This window comes from Cherax quadricarinatus, chromosome 45, assembly GCF_038502225.1.
Source record: "Cherax quadricarinatus isolate ZL_2023a chromosome 45, ASM3850222v1, whole genome shotgun sequence".
NCBI lineage: Eukaryota > Metazoa > Arthropoda > Malacostraca > Decapoda > Parastacidae > Cherax > Cherax quadricarinatus.
This window is the reverse complement of record NC_091336.1, coordinates 12,104,230-12,118,844: the sequence shown is the minus strand read 5'-3', so window position 1 is coordinate 12,118,844 and position 14,615 is coordinate 12,104,230. Positions and strand designations below refer to the sequence as shown.

Sequence of the window (14,615 nt, the reverse complement as noted above, 5' to 3'; positions counted from 1 at the left end):
AGGGCAGAAGAAAGACAACCCAAAGGAGAAAAAGAAAGAGGAAAGGGGAAGAGGGAGAAGAAAAAGGAGGAATCAAGTTAGGTCACGGGTGTTCTGAAGTTTGGAGAATTTAACAATGTAGTGGGAAAAGAAGGCATCTACAGAGACGAAGCCAGGACTAAGAATAATCTTAGATTAATCTTAGTCCTGGCTTCGTCTCTGTAGATACCTTCCTTTCCCAGTACATTGTTAAATGCTCCAAACTTCAGAACACCCATGACCTAACCTGACTTCCCTTTCCTCTTTCCTTTTTCTCCTTTGGGTTGTCTTTCTTCTGCCCTGTGTATTTGTTCCTTCTTTATTTATTTATTTCCTTCCCCCCCCCCTCGGTATTCTTGCTCTTACCCCTCTGTGGGCACCTAGCTCACTTGCAGTGCTCCTCTTTCTTAGTATTTGACTGGCTCCTCCTCTTCTTACTACCTCCCCACTACTACTTCCTTCCACCTCCACTACTACTACTACCTCCTGCCTATATATTCCCTTCCCACTCTCCTTTTCGTTAGTGTGACTTTGTAAATGGTCCAAGTCGAACCGAAACATCATCGTAAGCTCCTCTCTTCTATGTGCGGGTTATTTGTGTATCGTTCCAGTCACGGTATTGTGCCTTTTTTGTTATTGCAATTAATTTTGTCAATAACTCCATATGGCTATACAGCATTATTTCATGACTGAATCTTTTGCTTCATTAAAAGTTTGTTGTAACAGTTACCATTTCTAAATTCCTATTTTAAGTAGGATACACAATTTTCCCTCGTCAAGCACCACACTCATTGCTCATTGTTTCAAAGCGAAGATTGGTATGATTTCTTTTATTTATTATAATCAGAGCCTTATTATTTGATGACTCGTATATTTCAAATGACAATTTCTTGACCATTCTGCCAGCTTTTTCATATTTTTGCTTTAGGTACTATTGCTAAAAGTAACATTTAATTATTCAGATCATGTTGTCTTTTCACTTTTTAACTTACTGCTATATGTTACACTAAAAATTTTCATTGACAATGAAAAAACCTTTATTGGTATTCATGAGAATACTTTATGAAATAACATGTATAATCAAGCATGCTCATTCCATACAATAAAAGAACATTAAGATCTCTTATTCTAATTAGGTTACCAGTGTTTTTCACTTTTGTCTATCTTTAGTGTTTCCAAGGAGAGCTCGGTTCAAACAGCCACCCATCCACTTGAGGTTTTGCCATATGTAGCTCAATTGTAAGCCATTAATTACATTACATTAATTATTTACCTAACACCGAACTGTGAAGCACATTAATATAGTACATCTTCCCAGGATAATAAATTAATACCTGCAGATTGTGCTAGCAGCTTCAATAAGCAAAATTTGTACACCTTTAAAAGTTATGTAAAGAATGTAAAGAACTTTAGGCCCCCAACAGTAATACAGGTGCTACTGGCAGTGCCAGTCCATCTCATGTCTTTGTGACAAGCAAGTGAAATTCATTAATAATTGAAAAGGTAGAATTACTGAATAAATTGGAGAACAGAGTAAGTTTTACTCCCCTCATGATGGACTTTGGTGCTGGTAGAACATTAATATACTATACTGCATTTACAAAAAAATTGCACTAAACTCCTAAGGGTTATCCAGTGCTACAAGGTGAAGGAATGTTGACATCAGGAGAATAAAAAAAAAAAAAGGGTGAAGGGCTGGTTCACATGCTATAGACAAAAGTCAGTTTTATTTAAGAAATTACAGATTGTGTCTACATTAAAGGTTGAACTTTCCAAAAAGACAGCAACCAGAGTTAGGTCATAAAGATGATGGAGAAGATAGAAATGAATTAACATGTTCTTTGGTAAATACGATAGTCTACCAAAAGTTATTGCATTGCCAAAAGACCTGACACCTCTCACAAAGATGCAAGGTATCTCTCTAGGAAATGATGATAAATAGGAATGTCAGAAATAGGAATACCACTATATCAACTGATATAGTGAATTAAAATACCCTGTGCTGTACAATGTTTATAACTAAATAAATTATGAATATAATTCCCTAAGAGAGTACATAATACAAATAAATAATTACAGGTGTAATACATTTTTTATAAGGGGTTAATACATGAATCTCTGTATTGAGTACTATCCTTGGAGAAGCCTCAACTTAATAAATTATAAAGAGTACATAAAACAGTCCTGTAATGCCCTTCTCAGCACTGCATAACAGCCACAAACCAACAAAGAGTTACATAAAATCTGCTCCATGTCATAATCTAATAAACAAATAAATATCTTTCAAGTTAATTCATGTATGTATATACAGGTAGGCCCTGCTTTACAGCACTTCACTTTACAACACTTTGCTTTACAGCAGTTTTCAATTATACCCATTCTTCATTTATTCAGATTTCCTACAATAAATATATTCACCACTCATTATAAGCTAAGGATGAAAATGTTTTAAGGTAAGTACTTTATATGCATTTTTTAGGCCTAGCTAACTTAATATATGAAGAGTAAACATGATATCAGGCTTTTATAAGCATTTGAAAATGAATAAAATGGCTATGGGTCACTTTACAGCGATTTACGCTTTATGGCAGTAGTCCGGAACCTAACCTGCTGTATAAGAGGGGCCCTCCTGTAGTTGGGAAGTACAATGCCTGTACTTTAAAGGAGGGGTTTGGGATATTGGCTGTTTGGAGTGACATCTAACTTGTCATATCTGAATGCCTCTGCAAAGACAGTGATTATGTGTGAATGATAGTGAAAGTGTTTCTTTTCTAGGCCACCTTGCCTCATTGGGAGACTGCCAACGTGTTGAGAAAAAAATAATATATAATGAATATATTAATATATAAAATCTGTGTGCCTCTGGCAAGATAGTGATAGTTGTGAATGATGGTGAAAGTGTTTATAAGGTCACACTGCCTCAGTGGAAGATGGCCAGCATGTTTAAAAAAAATTCAGGATATGAACACAAATTATGGTTGATTAGAAAGAACCTACAACTGGATTTGATTCTTGCTCTAGAAATGTTTAAGGAAGAGAAAGAATGGGAATGTAGCAGTTAAGGAAACTTTGTTTCAGGGACAGAAGAAAACATAATGATTTAGAAAGGTTATTTCAGGAGTAGAAAGAAAAGAAAGGTAATACGGTATTCAGAAATTTTATTTCAGGAGTAAAAGGAAAGGAAAGGGAAGGTTCAGAAACTGCTTCAAGAGTGAAAGGAAACGTAATGTTTTATAAACTGTTTCAGGAGTAGTAAGAAAAGTAAAGTGCTTATCAGAAATTTTGGTTCAGGATTAGCAATAAAGAGAAAGATATTCATTAATCTTTACAATAATAACTCTTTAAAGGCATTCTAGGATAGTGGATAATACACTGGGATCCTGGTATGCAACAAGCCCACCTTCATTACACCATTGCAAATTATGCTGTGTTACATTATCATTTGATTTATGATACCTGATTTGTAGTTCTTTCAGATTTTCAACATCAATACCCTGAAAGGCAAAAGACTTGTATAAGATATCTTAAAATATGAATTATTATTCAAAATCAATTTGAATGCTTAGTACAAATATTTCATGTTGAAGCAAGGTGTTCCATGACTGACTGGTCTCTGATAATTGAACTGGGAAATATACATGTCTCTAATTTACTAGTACTGTACCTACCTACCCTGTAGATGAATGGTTCATAGAACCGACATGTTGATAACTTAGACACATGTGCAACTCTTGGGTATCTTTATTGAGGAAACGTTTTGCCACACAGTGGCTTCATCAGTCCATACAAAGGAGAATCTTGAAGAACAGGAGTAGAATGAGGTAATCAGTCCCTCAACCTTGAGTCGATGTGGTCAGTCCATCAATCTTGAATAGAATACGGCATATGTGCGGAGAAGGAGCTTATAAACCGTTGGTAGGAGAGGTGCAGCAGTCATAGGCGGTGTCACATTTGTTCAATGTGGAAGTAGGTCGTGCCCAAGAATTAGGCAAGCGAAGAATTCCCAAGTATTAAGATCCCAAGAAGTTGCAGTGTCTGACAGGTTTGTAGATGAATGGTTCATAGAACCGACATGTTGATAACTTAGACACATGTGCAACTCTTGGGTATCTTTATTGAGGAAACGTTTCGCCACACAGTGGCTTCATCAGTCCATACAAAGGAGAATCTTGAAGAACAGGAGTAGAATGAGGTAATCAGTCCCTCAACCTTGAGTCGATGTGGTCAGTCCATCAATCTTGAATAGAATACGGCATACGTGCGGAGAAGGAGCTTATGAACCGTTGGGAGGGGAGGTGACACCGCCTATGACTGCTGCACCTCTCCTACCAACGGTTTATAAGCTCCTTCTCCGCACGTATGCCGTATTCTATTCAAGATTGATGGACTGACCACATCGACTCAAGGTTGAGGGACTGATTACCTCATTCTACTCCTGTTCTTCAAGATTCTCCTTTGTATGGACTGATGAAGCCACTGTGTGGCGAAATGTTTCCTCAATAAAGATACCCAAGAGTTGCACATGTGTCTAAGTTATCAACCTACCTACCCTACATAAATTTCCATTTCTCTTATGTTTCCTTAAACTTTCATATATTATTTGTTTTAAATAACAAGTGATTCATTAAAAAGAAAAATCTATCAAAGTGTAATGTATTCATTTCTGGTACTGTGCTATTGTGACCCAGCACTGCCATTATATACCCATAACATTATATACCTTTGATGGGTTTCGAGAGTTTTCGTACTCTGCAGCTAGGCCCCGGGCCAGGCTTGTTCTGTGACTGTCTGGTCAATTAAGTTCTTGCTGGTGGCAGCCTGATGGCCCATATGATGCAGATTTGGGTGTCATAAAAGAAGCAGGTGTTTTTTTGTCAACGATCAATAATATTACGAGAAGTACATACAAGCATAAGGCAGGCTAAGGTACATCACATCTTCAATACTCATTTTTGAATGCAAAAGGGCAGTTTGAGATATTCTAACATTATTTTAATATTTACATGTTTCCCTGTGTTGTGAGGCAAGGAGGAGGAGAAGAAATGCATAGGCAAAGAAAAAGAAGAAAGGACTAATGGAAGAAGAGAGGAGAATAAGATATGAAGAAAGGAGACTGTGAAGAGACAAAGACTAGGAGAAACAAGGAGGGAGAGGAAGAGGAAGCTGAAAAAAGAGAAAGCTGAGAAGAGGCTGATGAGAGGATATGAAGAGAGTGAGAAGACAGGAGGATACTGAGTTGAAGATAGGAAGAGGAGGAAGAGCAGCACCAAATGACAAAAAAGGAAAAAGACAATAACAGAAAAAGACAAATCTTAAAAATTAGTAAAAACAGAATAAGAAAACAATAAAAGAAATGAAATATAAAAAATTAAGAAATACTGTACAATAAGAAACACAAGAACAATATTAACTGTTTGATATGCACAGAATACTTACCCGTTCTGCAAGCTGACAAATTTTTTGAAAGATAATTACACCACCACCCTGGGCACTCAGCAACCCATGAGGAGCTCCTGTATCCCAACGGAAAGTTGATCCCTGTAGAGAAGAATTGCAAGTGTATATAGCTGCAATAATTTTGTAAAGCCTTCTACCATCTATTAGAAACTCTGAAAATTAAATGTCATATTTTAACAATGGCATATTGTAAGAAAAAAGTTTCTTTTTTTTTCAAGTAAAAACAAAGAAATTTGGTATTGATGAGATAATGATCAATGAACTTGTTTTCACCTGAGAGAGGAAGTGAATACAGAAACAAAAACACCATATTCCAACAATACTGCTCTTTATTTAGCTGTTTATAATTTTGCATGGAAAAACTTTAAAACATGCTTGGAGAAAATTAAAGCGTATTTATTCAGCTATGTGTGTATAAATGTGCATTAAATCACTAAATCTGTCTGCAAGATTTTCAGCACAAGACTCATAACCTATGCTGCTTCACAAGGTAATGTCAACACTTGTTTTCTCAATCAACAGTACATAGCCAAATGTCTCCACTCATGAGGAATTCCTGTATACGTATTTCATCACTTTTATTTTGGAAAGCAAGTACATGTAATGTATTTCTATCATGAACACTTTATTTTGTTATTTGTAGATTAATTATTAGTCATATATTATTATTTCCTAGGTAGTAGGTTGGTAGACAGCAACCACCCAGGGAGGTGCTACCGTTCTGCCAAGTGAGTGTAAAATGAAACCTGTAATTGTTTTACACGATGGTAGGATTGCTAGTGTCTTTTTTCTGTCTCATAAACATGCAAGATTTCAGGTACGTCTTGCTACTTCTACTTACGCTTAGGTCACACTACACATACTTGTACAAGCATATACATATATACACACCCCTCTGGGTTTTCTTTTATTTCCTTGCTAGTTCTTGTTGTTGTTTATTTCCTCTTATCTCCATGGGGAAGTGGAACAGAATTCTTCCTCCGTAAACCATGCATGTCGTAAGAGGCGACTAAAATGCCGGGAGGAAGGGGCTAGTAACCCCTTCTTCTGTATATATTAATAAATTTAAAAAGAGAAACTTTCGTTTTTCTTTTTGGGCCACCCTGCCTTGGTGGGATACGGCTGGTTTGTTGAAAAAAAAAAATTATTAGCTTGAAAATTTTGCCTGTCTAAAACATTGAGCTACAATAATAAAGAAAAGGTTAATTTACAATCCAAAAGGCACACTTTGTTTTTTTTATCCCTCAAAATATATCTGGAAAAATGACACAGGACTATGAATATTTTATGGAGCAAAGATTATGTTTAACAAAAAATGGAAGTGCTTGAGGGTAAAATATATTTTTACACGAAGAGGTGAAATTTCTTTACCTTTGATGACACACAAGCAGATGCAAGTCCTAGGGCTACCACTAGCAGCTTGTAGCCAGCACCTGTGGCATATATTACATTGAATTTCTTGTTTAGCTTTTCCTGCAATTTTATATCTTCACTCGATGACATCAGAAGTATTGGACGTCCATCTTGTGGACTGGTCGTTCTAAGTGGCACATTATGAATGTTAATGCCACCGTGACTCACTCCCCAATAAACCTGTCCCTGCCACCTACCATAAAAAAGTTAGGATAAACAAATTATTCTAATGTGAATCAGTAAGTGTAAATAACAATAACACTGACACTTCATTATACTGTACTTTATATCATTTACCTTTGGCTCTCTTCATTAAACAAAGCAAACGGTTGATTGATAACACCTCCAACAGGTAAGCCAGATAAACGGTCATATAAGCCAATAAGGACGGTAACACATTGAAGACCATGAGTGTATATATTATTGCAGCAAGTACCAATTTCACCTTTCACATACTCCCCAGTAGAATCTGGAAAACAATTACATAACAGAAGATTAAATACGTATCACAATTATTAACAAATTAAAACACTGTATCAAAGCCAACCAATCTTTCTAATCAGGTGATACAGTAAGTACCAATAAAAAAGAAGGAACTGACAATGTTAAATCTTATTAAACATCTTAAGAAAAATTTCAAGTGTGATCTTGTAATGCAGTCAAATTGTTAAATATTAGTACCAATGATGATGTAGCTGGAAAGTGCTAAGACATAGCAAAAAATCATACCCAGGAGCAGATGAGGCCATGGTAAGAAAAGAGTGAGCAGAGGCATAAGCTAAATGTGCAAGAGCACAGAGTAAACAGAGAAAGCCAAGAACAAGAGAAAACTGGGAAGGAAGCAGAAGAGTCAGCCACTGTCTCGGCAGTCTTATCTACAATAAGAACGAACTCACAATATCTGTTGAAATGATCTACCATAACACACAGATGTTTGTTGTCCTGGAGGGAACATTAGAAATTAGTTAACAGACCTAGCGCAACTCTTTCCCATGGTTCACTAGAAGTTCGATACACAGAGGAACGTCTACTTACAAGTGCATCCACATACGAGTTTTTCCAGATAAGAGCAGTCACTTGGTCGATTTTTTGCTTCCAGACGCGAGTGAAATTTCCAGATGCGAGCGCGCCTCAAGGGAGGTTCCTTGACACTAGTGAGGGGCTCTTGCTCTTGATCTAGGGAATTGGATCTCAGTTGTTTGTTGCTGGTTTCTTTTTCTGTCTCATAAACACGCTAGATAACAGGGATATCTTGCTACTCCTACTTACACTTTGGTCACACTTCACAGACACGCACATGCATATATATATATATATACATACATCTAGGTTTTTCTCCTTTTTCTTAATAGCTCTTGTCCCTTTTTATTTCTTCTATTGTCCATGGGGAAGTGGAAAAGAATCTTTCCTCCGTAAGCCATGCGTGTCGTATGAGGCGACTAAAATGCCGGGAGCAATGGGCTAGTAACCCCTTCTCCTGTATACATTTACTAAAAAAGAGAAGAAGAAAAACTTTATAAAACTGGGTTGCTTAAATGTGCGTGGCTGTAGTGCGGATGACAAGAAACAGATGATTGCTGATGTTATGAATGAAAAGAAGTCGGATGTCCTGGCTCTAAGCGAAACAAAGATGAAGGGGGTAGGAGAGTTTCAGTGGGGGGAAATAAATGGGATTAAATCTGGAGTATCTGAGAGAGTTAGAGCAAAGGAAGGGGTAGCAGTAATGTTAAATGATCAGTTATGGAAGGAGAAAAGAGAATATGAATGTGTAAATTCAAGAATTATGTGGATTAAAGTAAAGGTTGGATGCGAGAAGTGGGTCATAATAAGCGTGTATGCACCTGGAGAAGAGAGGAATGCAGAGGAGAGAGAGAGATTTTGGGAGATGTTAAGTGAATGTATAGGAGCCTTTGAACCAAGTGAGAGAGTAATTGTGGTAGGGGACCTGAATGCTAAAGTAGGAGAAACTTTTAGAGAGGGTGTGGTAGGTAAGTTTGGGGTGCCAGGTGTAAATGATAATGGGAGCCCTTTGATTGAACTTTGTATAGAAAGGGGTTTAGTTATAGGTAATACATATTTTAAGAAAAAGAGGATAAATAAGTATACAAGATATGATGTAGGGCGAAATGACAGTAGTTTGTTGGATTATGTATTGGTAGATAAAAGACTGCTGAGTAGACTTCAGGATGTACATGTTTATAGAGGGGCCACAGATATATCAGATCACTTTCTAGTTGTAGCTACACTGAGAGTAAAAGGTAGATGGGATACAAGGAGAATAGAAGCATCAGGGAAGAGAGAGGTGAAGGTTTATAAACTAAAAGAGGAGGCAGTTAGGGTAAGATATAAACAGCTATTGGAGGATAGATGGACAAATGAGAGCATAGGCAATGGGGTCGAAGAGGTGTGGGGTAGGATTAAAAATGTAGTGTTAGAGTGTTCAGCAGAAGTTTGTGGTTACAGGAGGGAAGAGGAGCGATTGGTGGAATGATGATGTAAAGAGAGTAGTAAGGGAGAAAAAGTTAGCATATGAGAAGTTTTTACAAAGTAGAAGTGATGCAAGGAGGGAAGAGTATATGGAGAAAAAGAGAGAGGTTAAGAGAGTGGTGAAGCAATGTAAAAAGAGAGCAAATGAGAGAGTGGGTGAGATGTTATCAACAAATTTTGTTGAAAATAAGAAAAAGTTTTGGAGTGAGATTAATAAGTTAAGAAAGCCTAGAGAACAAATGGATTTGTCAGTTAAAAATAGGAGAGGAGAGTTATTAAATGGAGAGTTAGAGGTATTGGGAAGATGGAGGGAATATTTTGAGGAATTGTTAAATGTTGATGAAGATAGGGAAGCTGTGATTTCGTGTATAGGGCAAGGAGGAATAACATCTTGTAGGAGTGAGGAAGAGCCAGTTGTGAGTGTGGGGGGAGTTCGTGAGGCAGTAGGTAAAATGAAAGGGGGTAAGGCAGCCGGGATTGATGGGATAAAGATAGAAATGTTAAAAGCAGGTGGGGATATAGTTTTGGAGTGGTTGGTGCAATTATTTAATAAATGTATGGAAGAGGGTAAGGTACCTAGGGATTGGCAGAGAGCATGCATAGTTCCTTTGTATAAAGGCAAAGGGGATAAAAGAGAGTGCAAAAATTATAGGGGGATAAGTCTGTTGAGTGTACCTGGTAAAGTGTATGGTAGAGTTATAATTGAAAGAATTAAGAGTAAGACGGAGAATAGGATAGCAGATGAACAAGGAGGCTTTAGGAAAGGTAGGGGGTGTGTGGACCAGGTGTTTACAGTGAAACATATAAGTGAACAGTATTTAGATAAGGCTAAAGAGGTCTTTGTGACATTTATGGATTTGGAAAAGGCGTATGACAGAGTGGATAGGGGGGCAATGTGGCAGATGTTGCAAGTGTATGGTGTAGGAGGTAGGTTACTGAAAGCAGTGAAGAGTTTTTACGAGGATAGTGAGGCTCAAGTTAGAGTATGTAGGAAAGAGGGAAATTTTTTCCCAGTAAAAGTAGGCCTTAGACAAGGATGTGTGATGTCACCGTGGTTGTTTAATATATTTATAGATGGGGTTGTAAGAGAAGTAAATGCGAGGGTCTTGGCAAGAGGCGTGGAGTTAAAAGATAAAGAATCACACACAAAGTGGGAGTTGTCACAGCTGCTCTTTGCTGATGACACTGTGCTCTTGGGAGATTCTGAAGAGAAGTTGCAGAGATTGGTGGATGAATTTGGTAGGGTGTGCAAAAGAAGAAAATTAAAGGTGAATACAGGAAAGAGTAAGGTTATGAGGATAACAAAAAGATTAGGTGATGAAAGATTGAATATCAGATTGGAGGGAGAGAGTATGGAGGAGGTGAACGTATTCAGATATTTGGGAGTGGACGTGTCAGCGGATGGGTCTATGAAAGATGAGGTGAATCATAGAATTGATGAGGGAAAAAGAGTGAGTGGTGCACTTAGGAGTCTGTGGAGACAAAGAACTTTGTCCTTGGAGGCAAAGAGGGGAATGTATGAGAGTATAGTTTTACCAACGCTCTTATATGGGTGTGAAGCGTGGGTGATGAATGTTGCAGCGAGGAGAAGGCTGGAGGCAGTGGAGATGTCATGTCTGAGGGCAATGTGTGGTGTGAATATAATGCAGAGAATTCGTAGTTTGGAAGTTAGGAGGAGGTGCGGGATTACCAAAACTGTTGTCCAGAGGGCTGAGGAAGGGTTGTTGAGGTGGTTCGGACATGTAGAGAGAATGGAGCGAAACAGAATGACTTCAAGAGTGTATCAGTCTGTAGTGGAAGGAAGGCGGGGTAGGGGTCGGCCTAGGAAAGGTTGGAGGGAGGGGGTAAAGGAGGTTTTGTGTGCGAGGGGCTTGGACTTCCAGCAGGCATGCATGAGCGTGTTTGATAGGAGTGAATGGAGACAAATGGTTTTTAATACTTGACGTGCTGTTGGAGTGTGAGCAAAGTAACATTTATGAAGGGATTCAGGGAAACCGGCAGGACGGACTTGAGTCCTGGAGATGGGAAGTACAGTGCCTGCACTCTGAAGGAGGGGTGTTAATGTTGCAGTTTAAAAACTGTAGTGTAAAGCACCCTTCTGGCAAGACAGTGATGGAGTGAATGATGGTGAAAGTTTTTCTTTTTCGGGCCACCCTGCCTTGGTGGGAATCGGCCAGTGTTTACCTGGAGAGAGTTTCGGGGGTCAACGCCCCCGCGGCCCGGTCTGTGACCAGGCCTCCTGGTGGATCAGCGCCTGATCAACCAGGCTGTTGCTGCTGGCTGCACGCAAACCAACGTACGAGCCACAGCCCGGCTGATCAGGAACTGACTTTAGGTGCTTGTCCAGTGCCAGCTTGAAGACTGCCAGGGGTCTGTTGGTAATCCCCCTTATGTGTGCTGGGAGGCAGTTGAACAGTCTCGGGCCCCTGACACTTATTGTATGGTCTCTTAACGTGCTAGTGACACCCCTGCTTTTCACTGGGGGGATGGTGCATCGTCTGCCAAGTCTTTTGCTTTCGTAGTGAGTGATTTTCGTGTGCAAGTTCGGTACTAGTCCCTCTAGGATTTTCCAGGTGTATATAATCATGTATCTCTCCCTCCTGCGTTCCAGGGAATACAGGTTTAGAAACCTCAAGCGCTCCCAGTAATTGAGGTGTTTTATCTCCGTTATGCGCGCCGTGAAAGTTCTCTGTACATTTTCTAGGTCGGCAATTTCACCTGCCTTGAAAGGTGCTGTTAGAGTGCAGCAATATTCCAGCCTAGATAGAACAAGTGACCTGAAGAGTGTCATCATGGGCTTGGCCTCCCTAGTTTTGAAGGTTCTCATTATCCATCCTGTCATTTTTCTAGCAGATGCGATTGATACAATGTTATGGTCCTTGAAGGTGAGATCCTCCGACATAATCACTCCCAGGTCTTTGACGTTGGTGTTTCGCTCTATTTTGTGGCCAGAATTTGTTTTGTACTCTGATGAAGATTTAATTTCCTCATGTTTACCATATCTGAGTAATTGAAATTTCTCATCGTTGAACTTCATATTGTTTTCTGCAGCCCACTGAAAGATTTGGTTGATGTCCGCCTGGAGCCTTGCAGTGTCTGCAATGGAAGACACTGTCATGCAGATTCGGGTGTCATCTGCAAAGGAAGACACGGTGCTGTGGCTGACATCCTTGTCTATGTCGGATATGAGGATGAGGAACAAGATGGGAGCTAGTACTGTGCCTTGTGGAACAGAGCTTTTCACCGTAGCTGCCTCGGACTTTACTCTGTTGACGACTACTCTCTGTGTTCTGTTAGTGAGGAAATTATAGATCCATCGACCGACTTTTCCTGTTATTCCTTTAGCGCGCATTTTGTGCGCTATTACGCCATGGTCACACTTGTCGAAGGCTTTTGCAAAGTCTGTATATATTACATCTGCATTCTTTTTGTCTTCTAGTGCATTTAGGACCTTGTCGTAGTGATCCAGTAGTTGAGACAGACAGGAGCGACCTGTTCTAAACCCATGTTGCCCTGGGTTGTGTAACTGATGGGTTTCTAGATGGGTGGTGATCTTGCTTCTTAGGACCCTTTCAAAGATTTTTATGATATGGGATGTTAGTGCTATTGGTCTGTAGTTCTTTGCTGTTGCTTTACTGCCCCCTTTGTGGAGTGGGGCTATGTCTGTTGTTTTTAGTAACTGAGGGACGACCCCCGTGTCCATGCTCCCTCTCCATAGGATGGAAAAGGCTCGTGATAGGGGCTTCTTGCAGTTCTTGATGAACACAGAGTTCCATGAGTCTGGCCCTGGGGCAGAGTGCATGGGCATGTCATTTATCGCCTGTTCGAAGTCATTTGGCGTCAGGATAACATCGGATAGGCTTGTGTTAATCAAATTTTGTGGCTCTCTCATAAAAAATTCATTTTGATCTTCGACTCTCAGTCTGGTTAGCGGCTTGCTAAAAACTGAGTCATATTGGGACTTGAGTAGCTCACTCATTTCCTTGCTGTCATCTGTGTAGGACCCATCTTGTTTAAGTAGGGGCCCAATACTGGACGTTGTTCTCGATTTTGATTTGGCATAGGAGAAGAAATACTTTGGGTTTCTTTCGATTTCATTTATGGCTTTTAGTTCTTCCCGCGATTCCTGACTCCTAAAGGATTCTTTTAGCTTAAGTTCGATGCTTGCTATTTCTCTGACCAGTGTCTCCCTGCGCATTTCAGATATATTGACCTCTTTTAGCCGCTCTGTTATTCTTTTCCGTCGCCTGTAAAGGGAGCGCCTGTCTCTTTCTATTTTACATCTACTCCTCCTTTTTCTTAGAGGAATAAGCCTTGTGCATACATCGAGTGTCACCGAGTTAATCTGTTCTAGGCATAAGTTTGGGTCTGTGTTGCTTAGTATATCTTCCCAGCTTATATCGGTTAGGACTTGGTTTACTTGGTCCCACTTTATGTTTTTGTTATTGAAGTTGAATTTGGTGAATGCTCCCTCGTGACTAGTCTCATTTTGTCGGTCTGGGGCTCCACGCATACATGTCTGAACCTCAATTATGTTGTGATCTGAGTATATTGTTTTTGATATGGTGACATTTCTTATCAGATCATCATTGTTAGTGAAGATGAGGTCTAGTGTATTCTCCAGTCTAGTAGGCTCTATTATTTGCTGGTTTAAATTGAATTTTGTGCAGAGATTTAAAAGCTCGTGTGAGTGTGAGTTTTCATCAGAGCTGCCTCCTGGTGTTATTACTGCAACAATATTATTTGCTATATTCCTCCATTTTAGGTGCCTTAAGTTGAAATCCCCCAGGAGCAAGATGTTGGGTGCAGGAGCTGGAAGATTTTCCAGACAGTGGTCAATTTTTAACAGCTGTTCCTGGAATTGCTGGGATGTTGCATCCGGAGGCTTGTAGACTACCACAATGACTAGGTTTTGGTTCTCGACCTTTACTGCTAAAACTTCCACTACGTCATTTGAGGCATTAAGCAGTTCTGTGCAAACAAGTGACTCTGCAATGTACAGGCCAACCCCCCCCTTTTGCCTGTTCACTCTGTCATATCTGTATAGGTTGTAACCTGGGATCCATATTTCGTTGTCCAAGTGATCCTTTATGTGGGTCTCAGTGAAAGCCGCGAACATTGCCTTTGCCTCTGCAAGCAGTCCACGGATGAAAGGTATTTTGTTGTTTGTTGCTGGCTTTAGACCCTGTATATTTGCAAAGAAGAATGTTATCGGACTGGTGGTATTGTTGGTACTGGGG

General features: G+C 39.5%; 1 protein-coding gene across 3 annotated transcripts in view; it reads right to left on the bottom strand.

Annotated features, from left to right (window-relative positions):
• Positions 1-1,424: 1,424 nt before the first annotated feature.
• Positions 1,425-14,615, bottom strand: part of Ipp (inositol polyphosphate 1-phosphatase) — a 74,957-nt gene continuing 61,766 nt past the window's right edge. For 2 of the 3 annotated variants that reach the window (XM_070094295.1, XM_053785183.2), the window contains 4 exons: positions 7,186-7,357; positions 6,847-7,081; positions 5,455-5,556; positions 1,425-3,512 (listed from right to left, as the gene is read on the bottom strand). In XM_070094295.1, the coding sequence (XP_069950396.1) occupies positions 3,360-3,512; positions 5,455-5,556; positions 6,847-7,081; positions 7,186-7,357 (662 nt within the window). In that variant the 3' untranslated portion in view covers positions 1,425-3,359. Of the gene's footprint in view, positions 3,513-3,971; positions 4,256-5,454; positions 5,557-6,846; positions 7,082-7,185; positions 7,358-14,615 lie in introns of those variants that run through there. The other variant, XM_053785184.2, reaches the window with a different exon arrangement.